The 24,482-nt window shown below is 43.8% G+C and overlaps 1 protein-coding gene across 1 annotated transcript in view; it reads left to right on the forward strand.

Annotated features, from left to right (window-relative positions):
- Positions 1-2,273: 2,273 nt before the first annotated feature.
- The window catches only part of LOC114361571 (nodal modulator 1), a 31,877-nt gene continuing 9,668 nt past the window's right edge, over positions 2,274-24,482 (forward strand). The window contains exons 1-17 of the mRNA XM_028316648.1: positions 2,274-2,468; positions 2,588-2,974; positions 3,544-3,703; positions 3,990-4,238; positions 4,860-5,028; positions 7,231-7,416; positions 8,629-8,710; positions 9,232-9,428; positions 10,394-10,572; positions 11,278-11,451; positions 12,372-12,539; positions 14,897-15,080; positions 15,960-16,162; positions 17,001-17,191; positions 19,983-20,132; positions 21,679-21,784; positions 22,363-22,544. Coding sequence (XP_028172449.1) covers positions 2,305-2,468; positions 2,588-2,974; positions 3,544-3,703; positions 3,990-4,238; positions 4,860-5,028; positions 7,231-7,416; positions 8,629-8,710; positions 9,232-9,428; positions 10,394-10,572; positions 11,278-11,451; positions 12,372-12,539; positions 14,897-15,080; positions 15,960-16,162; positions 17,001-17,191; positions 19,983-20,132; positions 21,679-21,784; positions 22,363-22,544 — 3,131 coding nt within the window. The 5' untranslated portion in view covers positions 2,274-2,304. The remainder of the gene's footprint in view (positions 2,469-2,587; positions 2,975-3,543; positions 3,704-3,989; positions 4,239-4,859; positions 5,029-7,230; positions 7,417-8,628; positions 8,711-9,231; positions 9,429-10,393; positions 10,573-11,277; positions 11,452-12,371; positions 12,540-14,896; positions 15,081-15,959; positions 16,163-17,000; positions 17,192-19,982; positions 20,133-21,678; positions 21,785-22,362; positions 22,545-24,482) is intronic.

Here is a 24,482-nt window from a genome sequence, read left to right on the forward strand (position 1 = left end):
GGTTCACATTCATAAGGTTTAACCCAAAAGAAAGAAGAAAATGTTTATTCAGTATCATCGACAATACACCTAACCTACCACAATACTTAAAGCGACATGAATTCTTATTCATCTAGGGATGGTAATATTAAATTTTAAAAACCAAAATGTACTGACGTGTTTTGGTTTTGAATAATAATATAATTTCTGTAAATAATCGATAGATAAAGTGTGTTGGAACCTTTATGAGAGTTCAATCAACTTTGGGTACGTGACATCTGTCAAATTAATAGTGAGGTTCCATTCCATAAGTTAATTGAATAATTGATCTTTGATGTATTGACCATTTATCGTCACATTATGTTAACAATAATCTTTAAAAAAAATGCCAAATAAGTATCTGTATGACTAATATCTATAACACGCACCATCGGCAACCGGCAACAATGTTATAAACTATCCATTGCCTGTCATGTCGTCTCGTTCTATCGCAAAGAATCGCCATTTGATAAGAGCGAGAGCAAAAACGGAAATGAATAGTTAACAGTGTGGCCGTACTGGCCGTGTGTATATGTATTATTTAAACATCGCATTTTTCACCCAGTATAATTATTTTGAATGATTAAAACTTAATTATCGAGGATGAAATTATACTTAATCCATAAATTTGAAATAAAACTAATATAAAAAAGATTAAAATCCATGCAAAACTAATTAAAAATGCCTTTCAAATCAAATTATGGAAATTCTACACAAACACCCAATCATGTTTGTTAAATTATTGACTGAAAGAGGAATTGATTGAGTATCTTCACAAGTTCGCAGGGTTTGTATATTTAGTTATAGTTCCAAAATACTGGACTGTCCTGTCGATGACATTGACAGTGGGGCGCCACCGTCAATACCGGATCCATGAAGCTACAGATAAAAATGGAGGGCAAAGTTGGGAACAAAACTTGAGTCAAATACCTACTTATATCTATCTCGCTCTCTGTGGCCCTACCTCTCTTTTTAGTGTGAACTGTAGTATTGCTATCTTCTTATTTAAATCTCCTTGTAAATTCTTCGAAATAGCCAATTCACTAACCAAATAAGAAGTTAAATAAATAAATAATTAATATTTGAAACTTAGATTACCTAGTTAAATAAAAAATCACAAAATTGTCGGCCATTTAGGCTTAATGTGTTGGCGAATCAGGGAATTACAATCCCAATTTCTGAGGTATCGGTAATGTGGCAACATCGGCCGAATCCGGCCCATCATGGCGGTTGTTTACTATGCAGTTGATTTCGTTTGAGATTTTTCAAGGGACCTTATCATTGTTTTGTCTGAAGAAATGGTGCAAAATTGTATAGTGCGTGGTTGCGGTAGTTCGTGTTGTCCTGGAAGTGATATAAAATTCCACGCGTAAGTGTTTATTTCGTGATTTCTGACAGTGGATCATTGTTAACATATTTCTTTGTATTTTCACAGTAATTACTTCCTAAAACGTTTTACCAGTATTTAAACTTATTATTAAATGTTACCATATTTCTTTGTATTTTCACAGTAATTACTTCCTAAAACGTTTTACCAGTATTTAAACTTATTATTAAATGTTACATATGTCAAGAAAAAGAAGATTTTACATTGAGTTTCATTGACTTTGAGCAAATTTAAAATTTTTGTTTCTATAAGACATTTTGAAGTAGTATGACCATATTGAGGATATATCTGGGACTTTCTGTGGGACCTTACTTATCTAATTTTGCATAATGTTTTCTACGGCCGTTTACTGTAATCAATCCATATCCAAATCCGTCTGTCAACTGCCAAATTAAAATCTGTTTTCTATCAAATATCCACAGTTTTCGATGCCTTTACACTTTCTTAATGTTGTAATTCATCTTAAAACAAAAACATCGAAAACCTTTTTTCATAATCATATTAAGTGCACTTTATCAAGACACACTGTTTAAACGTAAATCAGTCTTTGTCGTCCTGAGAAAAATAAATAAAAGGTTACCCTACTTAGAAAGAGAGAGCCTGCCCACAGAGAGCGAGATAGTGATACATAGGTTGTGCTTCAAGTAGGTATTCTAAGTCTGGCCTCCATTTTTATCTTTAGCTTCATGACCGGATCGCTGGTTCAGATTTTTGCCATGTTGGAAACCATATAGTTGAACGATGGTAGCGCCCCCCTGTCATTGAGTTTGGCGGGACAGTTCAGCGTGGGTCATCTATAGCACGTCATCGTTTGCCATTTCACTTGATGTCAATTGAACGATTATTGTAATCACACACACACACGGACATCACTATTTCATAGATATCACTGAAAAAATATGGCCAAAAAAGTGACTATGATTGGGGTGAATATGAAATTACTATTTTTCCTTGTATTTTCTTTAATATATATTAAAAATGGTCACGCCGACGATATCTTAGGTTGTGGTGGATTCGTTAAAAGTCATGTCACTTTGGATTTCTCTAAAATTGAGATCGGCCTGTAAGTTAACCTATCATCACTTCTAATTAGATTTTACTAAATGTAATTAATTAATAATGTACAAATGGCTAATCAGTGGTCAATTGATGTGTCGTAATTATTTACATTTATAATTTTAGGTATACAAAAGATGGAAGCTTAAAAGAAAAGACTGAATGTGCTCCTACCAATGGGTATTACTTTTTACCTCTTTATGAGAAAGGGGATTATGTGTTGAAGGTCCATCCACCAGCAGGATGGAGCTTCGAGCCTGCTGAGGTGAACCTTAACATAGATGGAGAAACAGATGCCTGTTCGGTCGGGCAAGATATAAACTTCCAGTTTAATGGTTTTGGGATCACCGGTAGAGTTATAACAGCAGGTCAAAAGCTGGGGCCAAGTGGAGTTTCAGTTCAGCTGGTCAATGATAAAGGAGAAGTGAGGAATACTGTTACTACTACAGGAGGTGACTTCCACTTTACACCTGTGATACCTGGCAAATACACTGTGAAAGCTTCACATCCAAGGTAATTTATTGAGTTTACTCATTTTCAAATGCCACATTATGCTTTTTAGACAATTATCTGCCAACCGGTCTGCGATCGCGATCGAACGTCGAGTCTTTCGTCATCGTAGTGCGCACTCGCTAAAATAATATTTTGTATATCTGAAAGTGTTGTGAATGCTTATACTAAAACGTTTGTTTTTATTTGTATAGAGAACAATAGTGTCTAGACAAACCTAAAAAGGATTTAGGACGCTATTTGGATCAAATATGTAATTGCTCAATAATGAATAATAAATAAATAAATAAAATAAATAAAACGCAGAAAGAACACTGGCTTAAATATTTAATTATTACTACATTGGTTGGGTGCCAAAGTAAGGTAATCTACATACTAATTTATCACAGGTTTAAAATAATTCCAAATTATAGTCCCTAAGTTGAACTGGTGGGTTGCACCATTTATGTTGCAAAGATGGGTATTCTGCATCTTTACCACAAAGAAAACCTTGCAAAAGTTATTGAAAACTTGATAACTTAGAAGAAAAAAAAACTTACCTCATATTATCTTTATTTACACTTGTCTTCTAGATGGAAACTGGAGCCAGCCCAGGCCGTAGTGCAGGTAAAGGAAGGCAACACTGCTCTACCCACAGGGGTGCTGGCCGTGAAAGGATATGACGTCAAAGGATCCGTCACATCATTTGGGGCCCCCATGAGCGGCCTCTATGTCCTCCTGTATGCAAAAGATGTAAGTTTTAGAAGTTGCAAAAGATGTAGTAAGTTTAAGGAATATTTTTTTCATCAATATTCCTATTTCAGTGTCCTAATTAAGTAGTGATACTATAACCTCTTGACGTAGATTCATAATCATAGCCATTTTGAGGTTTTAATTTAGTCTACCAACAAGTGAACTAGAATAGTGGTTGGTCATTAAAATGAGTGGAAGATTTTTAGAGTTAATTTGTTTAACAGGATATGTTCAAATTCATCTTAACAATATTTGTTTTCTTAATCTAAAATTATCTATTTTTCAGGAAAAGCAACTGTTCCGTGTCGAAGGCTGCAAAACTGCACTCCTCCAAGGAGTCCCTGACTCCCCAATATGTCATTCAGTGACTGACAGCAACGGAGAGTTCAGTTTTGGCCTGGTCCCCGCTGGGCACTACTCACTAAGGGCATTGAGTGTGGCCCCGGGACAGAATGAACTGTCTCTCAATGTTGGACCTGAAGTGGTACCATTCAGTGTCCAACATGATAGCTTGTACATCAAGAATGCTTTTGAGGTAAGTGATATCGCTCAATCTTATCATTTTTAGCGTGGATTAGCAGGGAGCCAGTCGTGGTTGCGCCGAATTTTGTCAGTGTGTGCGTGCGCGCCGCATACGTATTGGCGCGCTCACATACAAACCGCGCCCGTGCGTTTCTATGAAGATGACCTACTCATTTGTATTTACTGTGATCTAATTAAGTATTTTTCAAGTGAAATATTATTAACTTATTTTACTGCCTGTGAATGGAATGGAACTACTTATAAGAGCTTTTAAAAGTCAAATAACAAGTACATTAAACAACCCTTGTACACTGCTAGTGCCCAAAACACGGCTTGAAAAAAAGTGTGCTTAAATGCCACATAAGCTGTTTTGCTAGCTTTCGCGCGAAGAATCGACGATTTAATATACCGAGATGTTCCACGAAAAAAATGCAAAAAGAATACCTAACTACTCAAGTCACTTGATGTTACCAAACGTGTACTATAGTTTTAAAAGTTACATAGAAATCTGTGGCACCCCTCATTTACAGACTGCAATACTTCAGGCTAAATACTGTGGCACCTTATACTAAAGTTATAATAGCTACTTCACAACAAAAACGTGTAATATTCATGCATACCTTGATCATCCCAGGTGAGCGGCTTCACAGTGGTAGGCTCGCTCCTAGCCTCGGTGGGCGGGGCCGGCGTGGGCGGGGCTCGCGTGGAACTAGATGGGCGGGCGGTAGGCACAACCGACGCGGGCGGCAAGTTCACGCTGCCCGCGTTGAAACCAGGGAACTACTTGCTCAACTTCTTGCATGGTGAGCTTCTTTTGTCCAGGCTAGAACAAGTGATCCGAGTGAGTCCACAGTGGTAGGCTCGCTGCTAGCCTCGGTGGCGGGGCTCGCGTGGAACTAGACGGACGGCAAGTTCACGCTACCCGCGCTGAAACCAGGGAACTACTTGCTCAACTTCTTGCATGGTGAGCTTCTTTTGTCCAGGCTAGAACAAATAAGGCGAGTGTCACAATGGTAGGCTCGCTGCTAGCCTCAGTGGGCGGGGCCCGCGTGGAGTAAGACGGGCGGGCGGTCGGTACCACGGACGCGGGCGGCAAGTTCACGCTGCCCGCGCTGAAACCAGGGAACTACTTGCTCAACTTCTTGCACGGTGAGCTTCTTTTGTCCAGGCTAGAACAAGTGATCCGAGTGAGTCCACAGTGGTAGGCTCGCTGGGCGGGGCCCGCGTGGAACTAGATGGGCGGGCGGTTGGTACCACGGACGCGGGCGGCAAGTTCACGCTGCCCGCGCTGAAACCAGGGAACTACTTGCTCAACTTCTTGCACGGTGAGCTTCTTTTGTCCAGGCTAGAACAAGTGATCCGAGTGAGTCCACAGTGGTAGGCTCGCTGCTAGCCTCGGTGGGCGGGGCTCGCGTGGAACTAGACGGACGGCAAGTTCACGCTACCCGCGCTGAAACCAGGGAACTACTTGCTCAACTTCTTGCACGGTGAGCTTCTTTTGTCCAGGCTAGAACAAATGAGGCAAGTGTTACAGTGGTAGGCTTGCTACTAGCCTCAGTGGGCGGGGCCCGCGTGGAGTAAGATGGGCGGGCGGTTGGTACTACCGACGCGGGCGGCAAGTTCACGCTGCCCGCGCTGAAACCAGGGAACTACTTGCTCAACTTCTTGCATGGTGAGCGTCTTTTGTCAGGGCTAGAACAAGTGAGCCAAGTGAGTCCACAGTGGTAGGCTCGCTGCTAGCCTCAGTGGGCGGGGCTCGCGTGGAGTAAGATGGGCGGGCGGTGGGCACTATGGAAGCGGGCGGCAAGTTCACGCTGCCCGCGCTCAAACCAGGAAACTACTTGCTCAACTTCTTGCACGGTGAGCTTCTTTTGTCAGGGTTAGAACAAGTGAGCCAAGTGAGTCCACAGTGGTAGGCTCGCTTCTAGCCTAGGTGGGCGGGGCCCGCGTGGAGTAAGATGGGCGGGCGGTGGGCACAACCGACGCGGGCGGCAAGTTCACGCTGCCCGCGCTGAAACCAGGGAACTACTTGCTCAACTTCTTCCACGGTGAGCTTCTTTTGTCCAGGCTAGAACAAGTGATCCGAGTGAGTCCACAGTGGTAGGCTCGCTACTAGCTTCGGTGGGCGGGGCTCGCGTGGAACTAGACGGACGGCAAGTTCACGCTACCCGCGCTGAAACCAGGGAACTACTTACTCAACTTCTTGCACGGTGAGCTTCTTTTGTCCAGGCTAGAACAAGTGAGCCAAGTGAGTCCACTGTAGTAGGCTCGCTAGTAGCCTCAGTGGGCGGGGCCCGCGTGGAGTAAGATGGGCGGGCGGTTGGTACTACCGACGCGGGCGGCAAGTTCACGCTGCCCGCGTTGAAGCCAGGGAACTACTTGCTCAACTTCTTGCATGGTGAGCTTGTTTTGTTAGGGCTGCAACAAATGAGGGGTACTGTATTTTTGCGCTCACCAGTTAGTGACAGGCAAGTGACAGGACCTTATTCCACAGTGGCGCCTCTAGCGAATGCAATAACGATAGGCTTCAGCAGTTACCAATTGGCGTCACTGTTTTAGCCACTAGCGAGTGACAGAACCTAACTCTACAGTGCCTTCAACTGGTGAGGGCAAACACGATAGTCCTGAGGTGTGTGACGTCATGAATTAATCAGATTTGTTATCCCAACTTCCCAACTAATATTATAAATACGAAAGTAACTCTGTCTGTCTGTCTGTCTGTCTGTTACGCTTTCCCGCTTAAACCTCGCAACCAATTTTGATGAAATTTGGCATAGAGATAGTTTGAGTCCCGGGAAAGAACATAGGATAGTTTTTATCCCGGTTTTTGAAACAGGGACGCGCGCGATAAAGTTTTTCTGTGACAGACAAAATTCCACGCGGGCGAAGCCGCGGGCGGAAAGCTAGTGAATAATAAATTATGATTTTTTTATACATAACAGATTGTTTTAAAGTTTTCCAAAAAGCGATTACATTTTCCATCTACATATTTAAACGAATTGCAGAGAAGTGCGAAGCGGACACAATCCAGCTGCAGGTGACCCCCGCGGGGCCCACGCGCGTGCCCCACGCGGCCGCGGCGCGCTGGCGCGTGTGCGGCGCCGTCAGCCCGCCCGACCACAGGGACATACTTATTGAAGCAGAGAAGGGCCCGGTGAGGGCTGCGGTACACTCGGCGCCCGAGAATGATGGTAAGTGGACCCCATTCAGAAATAGGTGACCCCCACGGGGCCCATGCATGTGCGGCGCCGTCAGCCCGCCCGACCACCGGGACATACTCATCGAGGCCGAGAAGGGGCCGGTGAGGGCTGCGGTACACTCGGCGCCCGAGAATGATGGTGAGTGGACCCCATTCAGCAATAGGTGACCCCCACGGGGCCCATGCGTGTGCGGCGCCGTCAGCCCGCCCGACCACAGGGACATACTCATCGAGGCCGAGAAGGGGCCGGTGAGAGCTGCGGTACACTCGGCGCCCGAGAATGATGGTAAGTGGACCCCATTCAGCAATAGGTTAAAAACTCATAAAAACTAATTTATTTTTGCAAATATGCTTTTAAAAAGCACTTTAACATAATTAACTTTTAAAAAAAAAACCGACTTCAAATGCGTGAACACAAAAAAAACTAAAAATTAAAAATATCCTCCGTGGTTGAGGATTCCGGGTGAAGCTCGCTTCCACCTTCGGCCTGATCGTCACTTACCATCAGGTGAGATACAGGCCAAGAGCTTCCTCGTTGTGGAAAAAAAAAAAAAAAAAAAAAAAAAATATTGCGTATAAAAAAGTTCAACCCCAATTTTCCACTCTTGGGGGTGAAATATTTTCTTCAAATTCGCATGAAACCACCCTTTTGATAATACCTATTCAACAAAAAAATAATCGTTCAAATTGATTTATAATCGGCGGAGATATTGCGTATAAAAAAGTTCATCCCCAATTTTCCACCCTTGGGGGTTGTTTTTTCTATTATTAAATTTAAATGGGACCACCCTTGAGGTAGTACCTATACGCCGAAAAAAGATTTGTTCAAATCGGTTCATAATTGGCGGAGTTATCGCGTAACAAACATAGAAAAAAAAAACATACGGGTCGAATTGAGAACCTCCTCCTTTTTTTTTTTTGAAGTCGGTTGAAAAGCAAGTCATGTTTAAAAACAATAGCCAGTCATTACCTGGCTGTGTGCAGTGAGCCATTCCCTTGTTCAGTGGACCCCATGTGTGTCCCGCGCTCGTGCAGTGCCGTCAGTCTTGCGACATTCTCGTTGAATCCGAGTAGGGCCCCGTGCGAGTTGCCATGGCGACCTAGAACGACAGTGAGACAATGAATTTGTTTGCGAGGGTGAATCACCCACTTGTTGATTAGGATGAGGCACAACAACATTAAACATGTTGGTGGTATGTTCCAGGCAAGTGGTGCACCTTCCTGCCACCGGGAGTGTACGTAGCCAAAGTGGAGCTGAGTGAACAGGAGCAAAGGGAGGGCATGCAGTGAGTATACTTTAGCCTTTAAGTAATTAATGACTAATCTTTATGCTGGATCGCTGATAGATGGTCCACTTGCTTAATATTTAGGCATTACTCAAAGACCTAACGAACGACCAAAAAAAAAAAAGTGCTCATTTTGAGAGTGCACATTCTACGTCAGTTGTTTATCAAAGACTGCATCACCTCTAAAAATTTAGTAAAAAAGACTGTTTCTAGAAATTAACACATCATTGAAGATAAAAAAAAAGATTTAAAAAAATCATTTGAAAACCTTGTTTGTTATGACTTGAAATAATTCCTCCAATCCACATTATTGTTCTTGAAACTCATGAAGGTGAGTGAGCTTACTTGTGTGTGTACGTGTACATGCGCATAACGTTAAGTGCACCAAATAAAATAAATAACAATAGTGTAATGTCTATCAAAACTTTTGAAAAACCAACAGTAGCTAGCCACCACACATGTAAAGCTCACTCGTCTTCGTGAATTGCAACAACTATACCTCAATTTCATTCCCTCCACAGATTCTTCCCAGTAACCCAGAAGTTTTCCGTCGGCAACGGTCCCGTGGACGGCGTGTCGTTCTCCCAGCTTAAAGGCACCGTGTCGGGACGTGTCGTGTGTCTTCGCCCGGCTGACTGCAACAATCTACCAGTTATGTTGCGGCCGCTGTCGCCTGATGGTGGTTACATCGGGACCCCCATGAAAGCTGTGGTTGTCAGTGAGTATAATTGGCAATACTAAATCTAGCTAAAACAGTGGTACGGCGTGACGTTCTCCCAGCTTAAAGACACGGTGTCGGGGCGTCTCGTGTGTCTTCGCCCGGCTGACCGGGTACATTGGCACGCCCATGAAGGCTGTGGTTGTTAGTAAGTATTATGGGGACTATTAACTCCAGCTAAAATAGTGGTTTGTGACATCATAGTCTGGAAAATATCAATAAAAAAAAAGTACATAGAAGCTTTGAAAAAAAAAACATACATTTTAAAACACTCAAATATCATGTAACATTGAACCAAATAACTCAAAAACGAGCAGGTAGTCCATGAAACCAAAAATCTGTGGAGTTCCCACCATGTCTAACTAGTCGGGCGTAGACGGAATTAATTCAAAGCGTTGTGTATTATTTTATGTCACTTCATAGACGTGCTCCATGGATCCGTAAATCCAATATCTGCCAGGGAAGCGTTGGTTCTCAGGAAGCCCACCCGTCTACGCGTGTATAACTCAATCATGCTCAAACTGCATACCCCATTGGAATCTATAGTCTGGTCCGTGAGCACGTAGAATTTTGTCCAATGACCCCTAGCTACCCATCCTTATCGCTCGCGCGTAATTATGTTGCTATCGTGCTCGCACATTCACTGCGGATGCCAGTCGCACAGTGTCGCGACAGCAATATAATTACGCGCGAGCAATAAGGATGGGTAGCTAGGGGTCATTGGACAAAATTCTACGTGCTTACGGACCGGGTTTTAGACACGCAGTAGCGTGTCAAGCCAAGTTCAAGCAAAGGAACTGGCTAGCCAGCGCCGAGTATAATTTCACTTACTCGCACACCTCCCGGCATTCGCCCCATCCGTACCAGATCATCGATGTGAAGTCACGGCCGCCAAGTTAACTCAGGATTGAGTTGTAATCGCGTGTTTTTTCTGGCACCGTCCTAACTGAGTGTTATGTTTTCAGATGGCGAGTACTCGTTCAAGGAAGTCCCGGCGGGCAGCGCCGAACTGTCGGTGCCGACGACGCGTCTGTGCTGGCGGGAGGCGCGCCTCAACGTGGCCGTCGCACACGAGAAAGTGCCGGCGCCTGCCTTCCACCACACGGGATATGTTTTGAGGCTGAGCTCGCAGCACGAGCTTGAGGTTAGTATAACATACCACTATTATAATCTGACACCATAAATTAAATAAATATTCTTAGACTTGACACTATATCATTTAGTTCTAAACTAAGCAAAGCTTTTTTATTTTCTAGATACCATGATTCTTGTTTTAATTAGATGTACATAAACCTCTCAACCTTTCGTGTCCTCGCTAAAAAACTTGCGCGGGTGCAGCTGTACACATCTGCGCTAATTTTCGTGCTTGCACCCCGCGTGAGTATTAGCAAAAGCCCGTCGTTGCGTGATGCGACAGTTGGCGTCACAACTCACACAACCCAGTCGCACCATGTTTTTGAACGTGATTAACTTGTGCTCTTTTGTTTTATTAAAACAAACCTCTACTGCAGCCGGGTGCGAAAGATTATATCTATTTATCTGGCTCGGTGCTATCGGGCCGTAAAAAATGAAACGTTTCAAATGTCAGCAACATCGGACTTCTTATTTGAAAGGACAGCTCGAACGTCGACCGTTGAGCCAGAATCCATACCTTAATTCAGAAGAACGTTCACACAAGCGGATTAAGAACATTAATATTTTTACACTATTATTATCAATCATTTGTCGAATTGAGTGTGCGGGCACTGGCTTCTGTAATACAGTTTCATATATCTAGCACAGGAATCGGGGGTTTCACTATATTGTACTTGTTTCATGTCAATAAAGTTCTATTTTATTTGTGTCCCAGGTGGAGTACACCGGCCCGGACGGCGCGTCCGGCGTGTTACAAGTGTCTCGCGGCGCCAGCTCGGCGTGCGTGCCTGCAGCCGGCCGCTACACGCTCGCGCCGCGCGGCTGCCACCAGTTCCGACCGCCTACCCTCACGGCTGCCACCGCGGCTAACGACGACAAGCCGCCCTCGGTATGTAGCTTCATCATTTCAGCCACAGGACGTCCACTGCTGAACATAGGCCTCCCCCAATGCTTTCCATGTTGATCGATTGGTAGCGGCCTGCGTCCTGCGCTTCCCTGCTACCTTTACGATGTCGTCGGTCCACCTTGTAGGTGGACGTCCCACGCTGCGTTTTCCGGTACGCGGTATGTAGCTTACTTCTTGGTATCAAGCAGTGGAGGACACAGGCCCGGACGGCGCGTCCGGCGTGTTGCAAGTGTCTTGCCGGACGATACACGCTCGCGCCGCGCGGCTGCCACCAGTTCCGACCGCCTACCCTCACTGCCACCACTGCGGCTAACGACGACAAGCCGCCCTCGGTATGTAGCCTCAATACCCCTTATTGAAAGTTACTCTGGTCTTCTTCTTTTCGCGTCGACAACAAACCTACACAGTGTCAGCCCAAAACTCCGCCACGAGGGTGGCGTTGTCAGTAGCACTCATCAAATCCTCCTGAGTGCAGTAGCTCGGGCACTCAGGGCACGATATCAGGTGCTTCATCGACTGGGGAACAAAACCGCACCTGCACTCCATGTTTAAGCCATCCAAGAATCCCCACCTGACCAGATTGTCCTTACTACAGCCAACCTGCGTCCGAAGTCTATTTAAAGACTTCCAGGTAAGGCAGGGAAGCTCATAAAAATATTAATTTTTATATTATAGGGTTAAGTATTTTGTTCACTACTGATCAGGTTGTTGCTCACAAACATAACTTAAATCGTAACTTGATGCTGCATGAGACCTCATAAACCTTTGCACTGTATGTGTCTTGTGTTTTATAGTTTGAAGTTCGAATCGACGCAATCCCGCATTATGACACAATATTTATTCTTAACAGCTTGTCTACTATTTAAAAATGTTCACAACTAACCTGAAAATTTACTCCCCAGACAATATACTTCGCGCCAGTAGCACATGCAGTGACTGTGCGCGTGCTGTCACCAGTGACAGTTAACGACTTGACGCTGACAGTAGGCGGCACTCGCACTGGCCCGCTGACGTCACGCCCGCATCCTGATGGCGGCTTCATCTTTGAACACACCATGTATATGGCTGATGTGAGTGACCACACTTCTTCGTTAGCTAAAACAACCGTGCTGTATTTAACCAAAGAACAATAATCGGAAATTCAAAGTAAATCCGGCTTGAAGGACCATAAATAGATTCTTAGATTCTGAACCATAAATTAAATGTATCTGTTACAACTACAACCCAGGGGGAGGAGGGAGTAGCTTACGAACGGTTTCACTAATCAAAAAATGTATGCAAAATGCAAGTGTTTTAGTTTCAGAAGGCAATGTTTGGCACCCTTGGGTTTTGGAACGTACAAATAAAACACGGTATATTCGTTATCGGTATTAGGGCATGAATATCGGAATCTCGGAATCTCGTAATATCGGAATCTCGGAAGACAAGATCTGATATTACAATTCCGATATTGAGCGACCCAATATCGTAATATCGGAATCAGATAAAGGTTTTGATTGAGACTTTAAACAAAGCGTTTAAAAGCGCCATAACCTGCTACAAAGCTCAAAGTACATGATTGGCAAAGACCAATGATTTTCTCATGTCTTTCAACATCACTTTTTCCACTGCAAATAATTATTTACCATAACATGTTCTAAAACAATTTTAGCACTTGCCGTACTTGGTCTTAGCAATGAAAAACGACATCTCAACTCCCTTCCAAACATTAATAAAATTGGACTATGGCCCGTCAGTTCTGCGTACTATGTGCCCTGCCCATTGCCACTTCAGCTTGCTATTCCGTCGGGCTATGTCAGCGACTTTAGTTCGTAAACAGAGCTTCTCATTTCTGATTCGAACTCGTAAAGAAACACCAAGCACAGCCCTCATCATAGCACGCTGTGCAACTTTGAGAGGCCACGTTTCCGAGCCGTATATTATAACTGGGGTAACACACATTGTTTGAGGACTTTCGTCTTTAAGCACTGAGGTATTTTGGACGAAAAGATGTTGTGTAGTTTCCCGAACGCGGCCCAGCCGAGTAGGATTTGATGATTTACCGCTTTCTCGAAATTGAATCTACTTAGCTGAATCGTTTATCCGAGGTTGACATGCTTGTCAACAGTCTCGAAAATCAGGCTCCCAACCGAAAATAGGTAGGGCGGAACATGGTCATAAGCTTCGTTTTGTCCATGTCCAAGGCCTACCTGTTGGGAGACTCGATTAGGTCTTCGAGCATTGTGCCGAGGTCTTCCAGCGATTCCGCCCTAGTACGCAAAACTGACGGCCGATGGGGCAGCAAGGTTCTGGAGTAGAGGCCACGTAAGCGTAGCATAAAGCTGCCATCCACAAGGTGGACCGACGACCTCATAAAGGTAGCAGGAAAGCGCTGGATGCAGGCCGCCACCAACCAGCCATTGTGGAAATTATTGGAGGAGGCCTATGTTCAGCAGTGGACGTCTTAGGGTTGAAATGATGACGATGATGACGCCCCGTGGTTTTGTGTGTTGTACATCGATAATCAAAAAGGAACAAATTACAAGCATATTCAAGTTTTATACCACTGTCTAAAATTTTTGTAACATGTGACTTGAATGACTACAAATCGTTCCGCCAGTATTGGTTGAAGGAGTAAAAGTTTGTTTGATACCTGTTTTACAAAAACACTTAAATTATTTTCTAGTTCATTTCCATAATTGGCCCATTATCAGTTACCAAAATGCAATGGTTACCCGTAACATACAAAATGGTTTTAAATACTTCAATATTATAATTTTAAGAAGTGTTATTTTGTACCAAATTAAAGATTTTGATTAAAATCATTATTTTGCTGTATACAATCGAGAAATTATACGAATATAACCAAATATTTAAATTTTATAATACATAAACTCAATTCCGATATTAATATCGGAATTCCGATATTGAGATCGAATATCGGAATCCAATATCGGAATTGAAAACCTTCCGATATTACATGCCCTAATCGGTATATGCCCTAATCACAGAGCTCTATTCAACGCACAGCGTTGAATAGAGCTCTGTGATTGGTTCGTGTGTCACCCTGTGCGTCCACGCGCACTGTGAGACCTCATAGTAATGTTTGTGAATACGGGCGTGAGTCCAAAAGTGTTGAAGAGGATGTTTGGGGTTTTGAAACAGTAATTAATTTAACTCTCAACTTCCTAATCGATAAAGTCTAAATCTCTTACTATCAGATCACAGAGTCGCCATTATTAAGTGTAGAAGTATAAAACGGAACGCAAGGGAGTAAGCGAGAGGGAATGAATGAGTGAGTGAGTAAGAAAGACGTTATTTTGGAAGAAGATAGAAGACGATGGAGCGATAACTTTCCTTTTCTTGTGGTTTATTCCGGCAAAATACAAATGAAGTCGGAGAAATACTGCTGCTTTTAAAATTATTAATCTCACCTGTATATTCCCAGGGCGAAGTATCCGTCATATCAGCGCAATCATCTTCTCTACTATTCGAGCCGTCCGGCCCGCAGCAAGTGTGGGGTATCGCAGGCTGCCAGGCGGCGGCGCTCACGCTACGCGCCGTCCGCGGCCTCACCAAGAGCGGACGGGTTGTTCCGGCGGTGGAAGGCGCTACTGTCACGCTTACTGGAGGTGGAGTAAATTTCATTAAAGGTTCGGACAAACCAACGCGTGCAGCGATGGCGATGGCGATGGCGACCACTGCGCGTGCAAAAGTTGTTTCACACTGCCGCGACCACGATGGCGATCACTGCGCGTGCAGGTTGTCACTGTCACGCATATTGTCAATCACGCCTATTCGGCAAAATGGAAACTGAAAATGATTTGTNTGCACGCCGGCTGCACGCGTTGGTCTGGTCTAACCTTAAGAAACACCAATCAGTTTGGTGTGTGCCTAACAATTATTTTGAACAATTTGAATATTTCGACAACACTGCGCGCGCGCTCGATTGCCGGCTCGAAACCCTAGCAGTTGGGGGTGCAGTTTTGCGCGGCTCAATAGCACGTCAAAGGTTAATGAAGAGGGCGTGTAAGACGATGAGCATCATCAATGGCCACGTCAGTGACCAGATTCGTCAATTATTTGACCCATCCTATACATGCGGTCACAGCGACACATTAACTATTTCATTATTTCATACAAAATGGTGTATCTCGTAAGTCACAATATTACTATTAGTAGCAAAACGCACTTACCACTTACTTATTGTATCACGGAAGAATTATTTGGTCGCAACGACCTGACTACTCCAGATCACCAAACCCGATAACATGAATATCGTTTTTTTTTTAATTTGCTGAAACATAATCTTCCCTCGAGAACCCCATTTTTCATCCCTTTTTCTTGAAAATTTGGCCATTTAGTAGTATTTAGCAAAAGTTGTATAAAATTTACACAATTTTACATTGCATCGCTTTCCATTCAGAAATGAATAACTCATAATATTTGTTAATCTTTTTTTAAAATAAATCTTTACGTTACAATCTTACTAACACTCAACCTCTCCCCAGACGGCGTCAAGCTGACCCAGCTGACCACAAAGGAAGGCACCTACTCGTTTGGCCCTCTCGACGCGTCCAAGGACTACACCGTGACCTTGGAGAAGGAATCGTACGTGTTCAGCGCTCCTGATGATAAAGGAAACGTCGTGGCCAAGAAACTGGCTGAGATTACCGTGGAGTTGGTGGATGACGCTGATGGCACGCCGTTGCAGGTAATTAGAATGGTTATTTGCATAAAAATAGGTACAAAACGGGGCTAGCGGTAGTTATTGTACTAGGTTCACAGACCTGTATTGCAATAACTAAAAGAAATGATTCGTATTCGAATACATTTATTTATTTATCTATTTAATTGATCACCAACAAGGTTACATTGAAAGGACATTTCTTTTTGTAACCCTTGAAGCCATTGCTTTAGACGTTACACAAACGAAGACACTTTGATACCAAGCGGCACAAAGAAATAGAGTTGTGTGTAGTCTACTTTACAACCAAAAAAGTTCTTCTACATAGAGAGTGGCAAATTACTTGTTGATTATATGAAAACAACATTCATATACCCCAAGATACAAAAGCATTTTCGTTTGCACAACTTTTTGTTGTCAAAGTGCCATTTTTTACTTATTTTATGTATGACAACCAAGAAAAACATCTACATTGTTCTACACTCGACATCAAATAAATCGCACCTCCCGCGACAAGCACTTTCAAAATTGGTCTAATTGATCCTAGAGGTGGGCCCAAAGTGAGCTCTTTTTTCAAGTAAGAGTTATGGTATATGTTAATCATTTATTAAGAAATTAAATGTGTTTTTCTTTAAGAATATTAATTGGGCTTTCAAATAACACCAATATTGTTGGGGCACCATGATTGTGTCAGAAGAAAATCCTTAAAGTTCGCGTCGCGGAAGGTGCGGTTTATTTGATGTTGAGTTTATTACCATATCAATAAGTATTTTCTTAAATCTATCTACCTCAATTATATAACCATTCTTTTACATTTACCAAAATCACATACGCTCGAAAACTCACCCTATAAATTTTTCTCCAGGGTGCGTTAGTATCAGTGAGTGGCGGCACATACCGACGCAACGCATTGGCCGGGCCGGGCGGGCGCCTGGTGTTCGCGGCGCTGTCGCCCAACCAGTACTACGTCAAGCCCAACATGAAGGAGTACCGCTTCACGCCGCCTCATACTATTGTGGCGCTGCCTGAGGGACACTCGCACCACCTCGCGCTCAGGTACTTCCAGAGTAATAATGTACTAAAGTCCCGTCGCTGAGCACGTAGAATTTCGTCCAATGACCCCAAGCTACCCATCCTTATCGCTCGCGCGTAGTTTTGCTGTCGCGCTCGCACATTCACTGCGGGCACCCCTCGCACAGACGCGTTACGCGCGAGCGATAAGGATGTGTAGCTTGGGGTCATTGGACGAAATTCTACGTGCTCGGCGACCGGACTTTACGTGCAGAAATGTCTAATCGAATGTCATCACATCAACAATAGTTTAGCTTGTCTCAGAGTCGAGCATCGTTTCGTTTACATACGTAGAGAAATCCATTGTAAACGAATTTCTATTACTCGAGAAAAAAGATTCAAAAGAAGCTACTGTGTCGCCGTCTAGCGCACCATATGCATTTTTTTCTCCTTTCCAAAGCGATTATTTTTTTTACAATGGGTGAAAAATACGCGTGCGTCAATACTTGCTCGTGAATCCCTTGTGGATTAAACCCGCTGGCGGTAGGTCGCGCGTGTTTTGTTTTGGATGCGTACTCGGGAGGTGAACAGGCCTGTCACCAGTACTACGTCAAGCCCAACATGAAGGAGTACCGCTTCACGCCGCCACACACTATTGTCGCGCTGCCTGAGGGACACTCGCACCATCTTGCGCTCAGGTACTTACAGAATAATAATGTACTAAAGTCCGGTCGCCGTGCACGTAGAATTTCGTCCAATGACCCCAAGCTACCCATCCTTATCGCTCGCGCGTAGTTTTGCTGTCGCGCTCGCACATTCACTGCGGGGCCGCCCGTCGCACAGTCGCGTTACGCGCGAGCGATAAGGATGGGTAGCTTGGGGTCATTAAACGAAATTCTACGTGCTCGGCGACCGGACTTTACGTGCAGAACTGTCTAATCGAATGTCATCACATCAACAATAGTTTAGCTTGTCTCAGAGTCGAGCATACGAAACGAATTTCACTCTTATATTAATCGGGAAAAAAGATTCAAAAGAAACTACTATGTCGCCGTCTAGCGCACCACATGCATTTTTTTCTCCTTTCCATAGCGATTATTTTTTTTACAATGGGTGAAAAATACGCGTGCGTCACTTGTTTGGAATCCCTTGCGTTTTAAACCCGCTGGCGGTACGTCGCGCGTGTTTTGTTTTCGATGCGTACTCGGGGGATGAACAGGCCTGTTACCAGTACTACGTCAAGCCCAACATGAAGGAGTACCGCTTCACGCCGCCACACACTATCGTGGCACTGCCTGAGGGACACTCGCACCATCTCGCGCTCAGGTAGTTATCATCACCATTATCATCATCATTTCAGCCATAGGATGTCCACTGCTGAACATAGGCCTCCCCCAATGACTTCCACATCGCACGGTTGGAAGCGGCTTGCATCCAGCGCCTTCCTGCTATCCTTATCAGGTCGTCGGTCCACCTTGTCGTCCCATGTTGCGTTTTCCAGTACGTGGCCTAGAAATATTGCAATGGGAGCGGCGCCGGAGAAGCGAGGTAATATAACATGACGTGGCAGAGTATACAAGTCTGTTGACGTCACAAAAACACTCAGGAATTGATACAGCTATGCGCTAGGTCTATAATATTCATAATCTAAAGAGTCAGTTACGGAACTTATAAACAGGGAAATGATATAATGATTTGTGATTGTGACAAACTGAAATCCACGAGGGCGAAGCCGTGGGCAAAAGCTAGTGATTTATAATGGACAACACGCATAAGTTGTAATATTAAGTTAAATTATGACTTAATTTAAAGTTTAGATCACACACATTACACTAGTTTTTATTTCACCTCAATCCATCCAGTATTACCGAAGATAGAGCCTCGAGAAGTTTACGGACTTTTTAAAATTTTCAAAAATTTCCAATATTCGCGCGTGACGTCACAACATGATTTTGCAGCCCCCGCACGTTAACCCATTTACCACTTTTTGTCTTTTTCCAACTAAAATAAAATTTTACCTAACTGACAACTGTTGTTAGTTGTCATCGTTTAATCACATTTCAAACTAGGCGCTAAAAAAGTAACCATTATTATGCCACCTATTGCCAGTTTTGTGCACTATGAAGCCATTTTTACATTTATGCACTTCAATATAAATTTTCTGGAAAAATAACCAAGTTTTTGTCTCTGTGCTCAATAACGAGTAAATAGTCCAGTTATTTGTTAATTTTACTTGGAAAGTTTTCCGGAATTTTTGAAAATTGGTGAATAAATAGATTTCGCTATGTTCTTTCCGAATTTTGTGACCTCGTTTATAGCCGCGCGCGCGCCCGCCTTATTGAAAAAAATCCCGAAATCCCCGCTTCGGCTCCCCTACTAACCATTCTAACCATTGTACACAGATAATATCTTACATGCAGCTTTTCATGTTACTACGTCACATTTTCAAAATCCGCGCGGAAAATCGCTCCTAGCGGAAGAGCGCACTTTGAGCTTGAATATTTCAGTCATTTTTAAAGATATCAAAAAAGTAAAAATACAGTATTCATTCTAATTTTTTGTAGTTTTTTTTGGCATCTTCAACAAAAATTGTGCGCCATGTCCATTATATGGGACTCTGCGTTCCGTTCTAACGTGGCGTTTTAGTCTTTGGTGTTTTTACGTTTTTTGTTATAGAAACTGGATGACTTGAAAATGCGAAGGTTATTTAATAACAAAGAAATCGTGTATATTCCCTATTTCAACAATGGGACAATTACAACACCAAATCCCCTGTTGCATCGTCCCAACATCAGACCCCCTAGTCTCGTCACTTACCTTATCAACCTCCCATCAGAGGCGTGCGCGTAGCCTGGTCATGCGTTGGCTCGCTAGTGTCGCTGGGCGGCGCGGGCCGCGCGGGCGCGCTGCTGGCCGCCGTGCCGACCGGGGCGGAGCCCCACTGCGCCGTGGAGGAAGCCACCACCGAAGCCAATGGGGCTTTCAGGTACGTGCACCGTGGGCTGGGCTAGGCTTGAGCTGAAACAATGGCATGTTGGAATATTTAGTTGGGCCGTTAATCAGTTACTGTGTTTGAAAAAGTATTACTAATAATAATAATATAATAATTAATATCCTTGGACATTTTTACACTATGCTTCTAGTACCAAACTAAACAAAGCTTGTACTATGGGTACTAAACAACGGATAAAATATACTTAAATATTTTTTTTTGTAAATACATAGAAAACACCCAGTCCAATACAAACAAATATGTTCATGCACACAAATGTTTGTACTGTGCGGGAATCGAACCCGCAACCTCCGGAATAGTAGTCCGTTTTGAACCACTACACCAAACGGCCAGATTGTGTTGAAAGAATGAAAGATTTTTTTTTATTTAGTCCAAAATCCTTAGACTACTTACAACAAAATGTTGGAAAATCGATTAACGTTCCTACTATGTTTATCTATTTATAGTTTTTGCAACTCACGAAAGTGAATGAGCTTTACTTGTGTGTGTACGTGTGCATGCACATAACGAAGAGTGTACTGTCTATCATAACTTTTGAAAAATAAACAGTAACGACACAGTAAAGCTTCGCCTTCGTGAATTGCAATAACTATACCTTTTTTAACCTTTGTTATGCTATTGCATCTCGACTGTAGACAGACATTTTCACGCGAAAACTATTTATTCAGTTTAATTATTTCAGTTGCTAATTTAAATACCTAGCAAACTAAAATAATTTAAACATTATAATTACAATATTTAAAATATGTGTGCATTTTATAGCCTGACCAGGAACATAAAAACCCTGGCATAGAGGCGCGTCAATTGCATTTGATAGTGCAACACTGAGTACAGTCGTACCTGTGTTAAATTAATAGGCTAACTTTATGTATCAGGATTCAGGATTACGGGCTAATTTGATATTTTCATAAATTAACGAAAAAATATTATTATAGGTAACCTGGTTTAAATAAATTAAATGAAACCATCAATCGATTTAGTAGGATTTATTTTATTATTCATCAATAATCAAATTCAGATCTTGAATATTCAACTGCAATGTCTGCTCATGAACGCTTCAAACTCGGTACTTCTTTCCCAATTCCATAAAATTCAAGTGACAAAAAACTTTAAAATAGGTATTTGAAACAAACCACAGCTAATTTTCATAGTGGACTGTACTATACGATAAACATGTCAGTCAATTTGACAACCTTTGTCGGAAACATTATTCAATGAAAATATTGTCCGAACCCTTAGTATTTCTCTTCGATGAATACTTTAACACATTGTGAACCACTTTTCTTTCACGACTATAAAAAGATTTTAGCAATTTAATTCACAAAATCAATTGTGCACATTTAAAATAAAGTTTGTTTACACTTTGACAGCAATAGACTGACATGCAAGGTGACATGTCAATGAAGTTTTCAGTTACTGTTGCCATTAAAAGAAATTAGTACCATTAGTTTTCCGCAACATTGCGAGGGTTTTTATGTTCCTGGTCAGGCTATAAATGTATTATTTATTAAATTGACAGAATCCGTGGTCTCTTGCCAAACTGCGTGTACACACTCCAGCTGAAGGAATCCTCCACGCCCGAGCTCGCCGGGCTCAAATTGGCTAAAGCGCCGCCTACCTTAGAGGTGCGTACTACCTACACGAATATTATTATACTTTGAACAATAACAATGAGTAAACGAAATTCTTAGATTGCTTTTCTAACGAAATGGCATCATGAGATCCCAAGGGTCTACATTTACTTCGAAATGCGGTTTTCGTAGTTTCAGATATTTGTCACTGTTGCTCTTGTTGGCACCTCGCTTTGTGTGAGAGGGATGGAAATGTACGAACTTCGGATTGCGTTTTTCGGAGTAGCCTCACAGAGCGGAATGAAAATCAGTCGCACACTTTCGCGTCACACTGCGCTGCTCATACTATTTTTTGATACAGACATGCGTCACGCAGCTTTAGCTTTAATCAATACGCATTATTGTATTATAGCTTCTGCCCGCGGCTTCACCCGCGTGAAATTTAGTGTCACAGATCGGCATAAATTATAGCCTATATGTTAATCTGGGTTACAAACTATAATACCGTAGAGTTTCAACAAAATCCGTTCAGTAGTTTTTGCGTGAAAGAGTAACAAACATCCAGACATCCAAACTTTCGCATTTATAATATTAAGTAGGATAAATACTGAAGTTGAATAAATATGTCGCAGGTGAAAGACAACAAAGACATCGAGAACGTCCGCCTGATAGCGATTCAACCGGCACAACTGACAGACGGCGGCGTCGTCGTCCGCACGCCCTCGGTGGAGCACTACAAGACACTCAAGCTGACTCTGGCACCTGAAGCCGCGCCGCACTCGCCCGTCTACACCGTCAAGCTGGACTCCGCTGGGTAAGTCATAAGTACTATAGTCTGGTCTGCGAGCACGTAGAATTTTGTCCAATGACCCCAAGCTACCCATCGTTATCGCTCGCGCGTAATTATATTGCTGTCGCGACTATGCGACGGGCGCCCGCAGTGAGTGTGCGAGCGCGACAGCAACATAATTACATGCGAGCGATAAGGGTGGGTAGCTTGGGGTCATTGGACAAAATTCTACGTGCTTACAGACCAGGCTGTATAAAGCCTGGTCTGTTCTGTTCGTATAAGAACTACAGGGGAAATTCAATGGCATCAAGAATGTCCCATTGTCCCGCCTATGACGCGGTACTACAAACCCAATATGTGATTTGATGTTCGTCGAGGCCCAGTGAGCGATCAGCGAGCGGGCTAGGCGAGCTAGACACCAAGGGAACATAAAGTAAGTCAACAGTCTTAGGTGGTGTGGTTGTCCGCACGCCCTCGGTGGAGCACTACAAGACACTCAAGCTTACTCTTGCACCTGAGGCCGCGCCACACTCGCCTGTCTACACCGTCAAGCTGGACTCCGCTGGGTAAGCGCTAGTACTATAGTCTGGTCTGCGAGCACGTAGAATTTTGTCCAATGACCCCAAGCTACCCATCCTTATCGCTCGCGCGTAATTATATTGCTGTCGCGACTGTGCGACGGGCGCCCGCAGTGAGTGTGCGAGCGCGACAGCAACATAATTACGCGCGAGGGGTAAGGCAATAAGGATGGGTAGCTTGGGGTCATTGGACAAAATTCTACGTGCTTACAGACCAGGCTTTATACGAACTACAGGGGAAATTCAAAGGCATCAAGAATGTCCCATTGTCCCGCCTATGACGCGGTACTACAAACCCAATATGTGATTCGATGTTCGTCGAGGCCCAGTGAGCGATCAGCGAGCGGGTTAGGCGAGCTAAATACCAGGGGAGCATAAAGTAAGTCAACAGTCTTAGGTGGTATGGTGGTCCGCACGCCCTCGGTGGAGCACTACAAGACACTCAAGCTTACTCTTGCACCTGAGGCCGCGCCACACTCGCCTGTCTACACCGTCAAGCTGGACTCCGCTGGGTAAGCGCTAGTACTATAGTCTGGTCTGCGAGCACGTAGAATTTTGTCCAATGACCCCAAGCTACCCATCCTTATCGCTCGCGCGTAATGAGGGCTATCGTTTTAGCGCTCACCAGTTAGCGCCACTGTAGAGTAAGGTCCTGTCACTTGCTAGTAGCGAAGACAGTGGCACCAACTGGTGAGCGCTAAAGTGGTAGGAGGACTATCGCATTTGCACTCATCAAGATGGCGCCACTGTAGAGGAAGGTCCTGTCAATCGCCAGGGGTACCAACTGTTAAGTATAAAAACGATAGCCCTCATTATATTGCTGTCGCGACTGTGCGACGGGCGCCCGCAGTGAGTGTGCGAGCGCGACAGCAACATAATTACGCGCGAGCGATAAGGATGGGTAGCTTGGGGTCATTGGACAAAATTCTACGTGCTTACAGACCAGGCTTTATACGAACTACAGGGGAAATTCAAAGGCATCAAGAATGTCCAATTGTCCCGCCTATGACGCGGTACTACAAACCCAATATGTGATTCGATGTTCGTCGAGGCCCAGTGAGCGATCAGCGAGCGGGCTAGGCGAGCTAGATACCAGGGGAGCATAAAGTGAATCAACAGTCTTAGGTGGTGTGGTGGTCCGCACGCCCTCGGTGGAGCACTACAAGACATTAAAGCTTACTCTGGCACCTGAGGCCGCGCCACACTCGCCTGTCTACACCGTCAAGCTGGACTCCGCTGGGTAAACGCTAGTACTATAGTCTGGTCTGTAAGCACGTAGAATTTTGTCCAATGACCCCAAGCTACCCATCCTTATCGCTCGCGCGTAATTATATTGCTGTCGCGACTGTGCGACGGGCGCCCGCAGTGAGTGTGCGAGCGCGAC

The sequence above is a fragment of the Ostrinia furnacalis genome, unplaced genomic scaffold (assembly GCF_004193835.3).
Source record: "Ostrinia furnacalis isolate ACB-3 unplaced genomic scaffold, ASM419383v2 OfSCF5820, whole genome shotgun sequence".
Classification (NCBI taxonomy): Eukaryota; Metazoa; Arthropoda; class Insecta; order Lepidoptera; family Crambidae; genus Ostrinia; species Ostrinia furnacalis.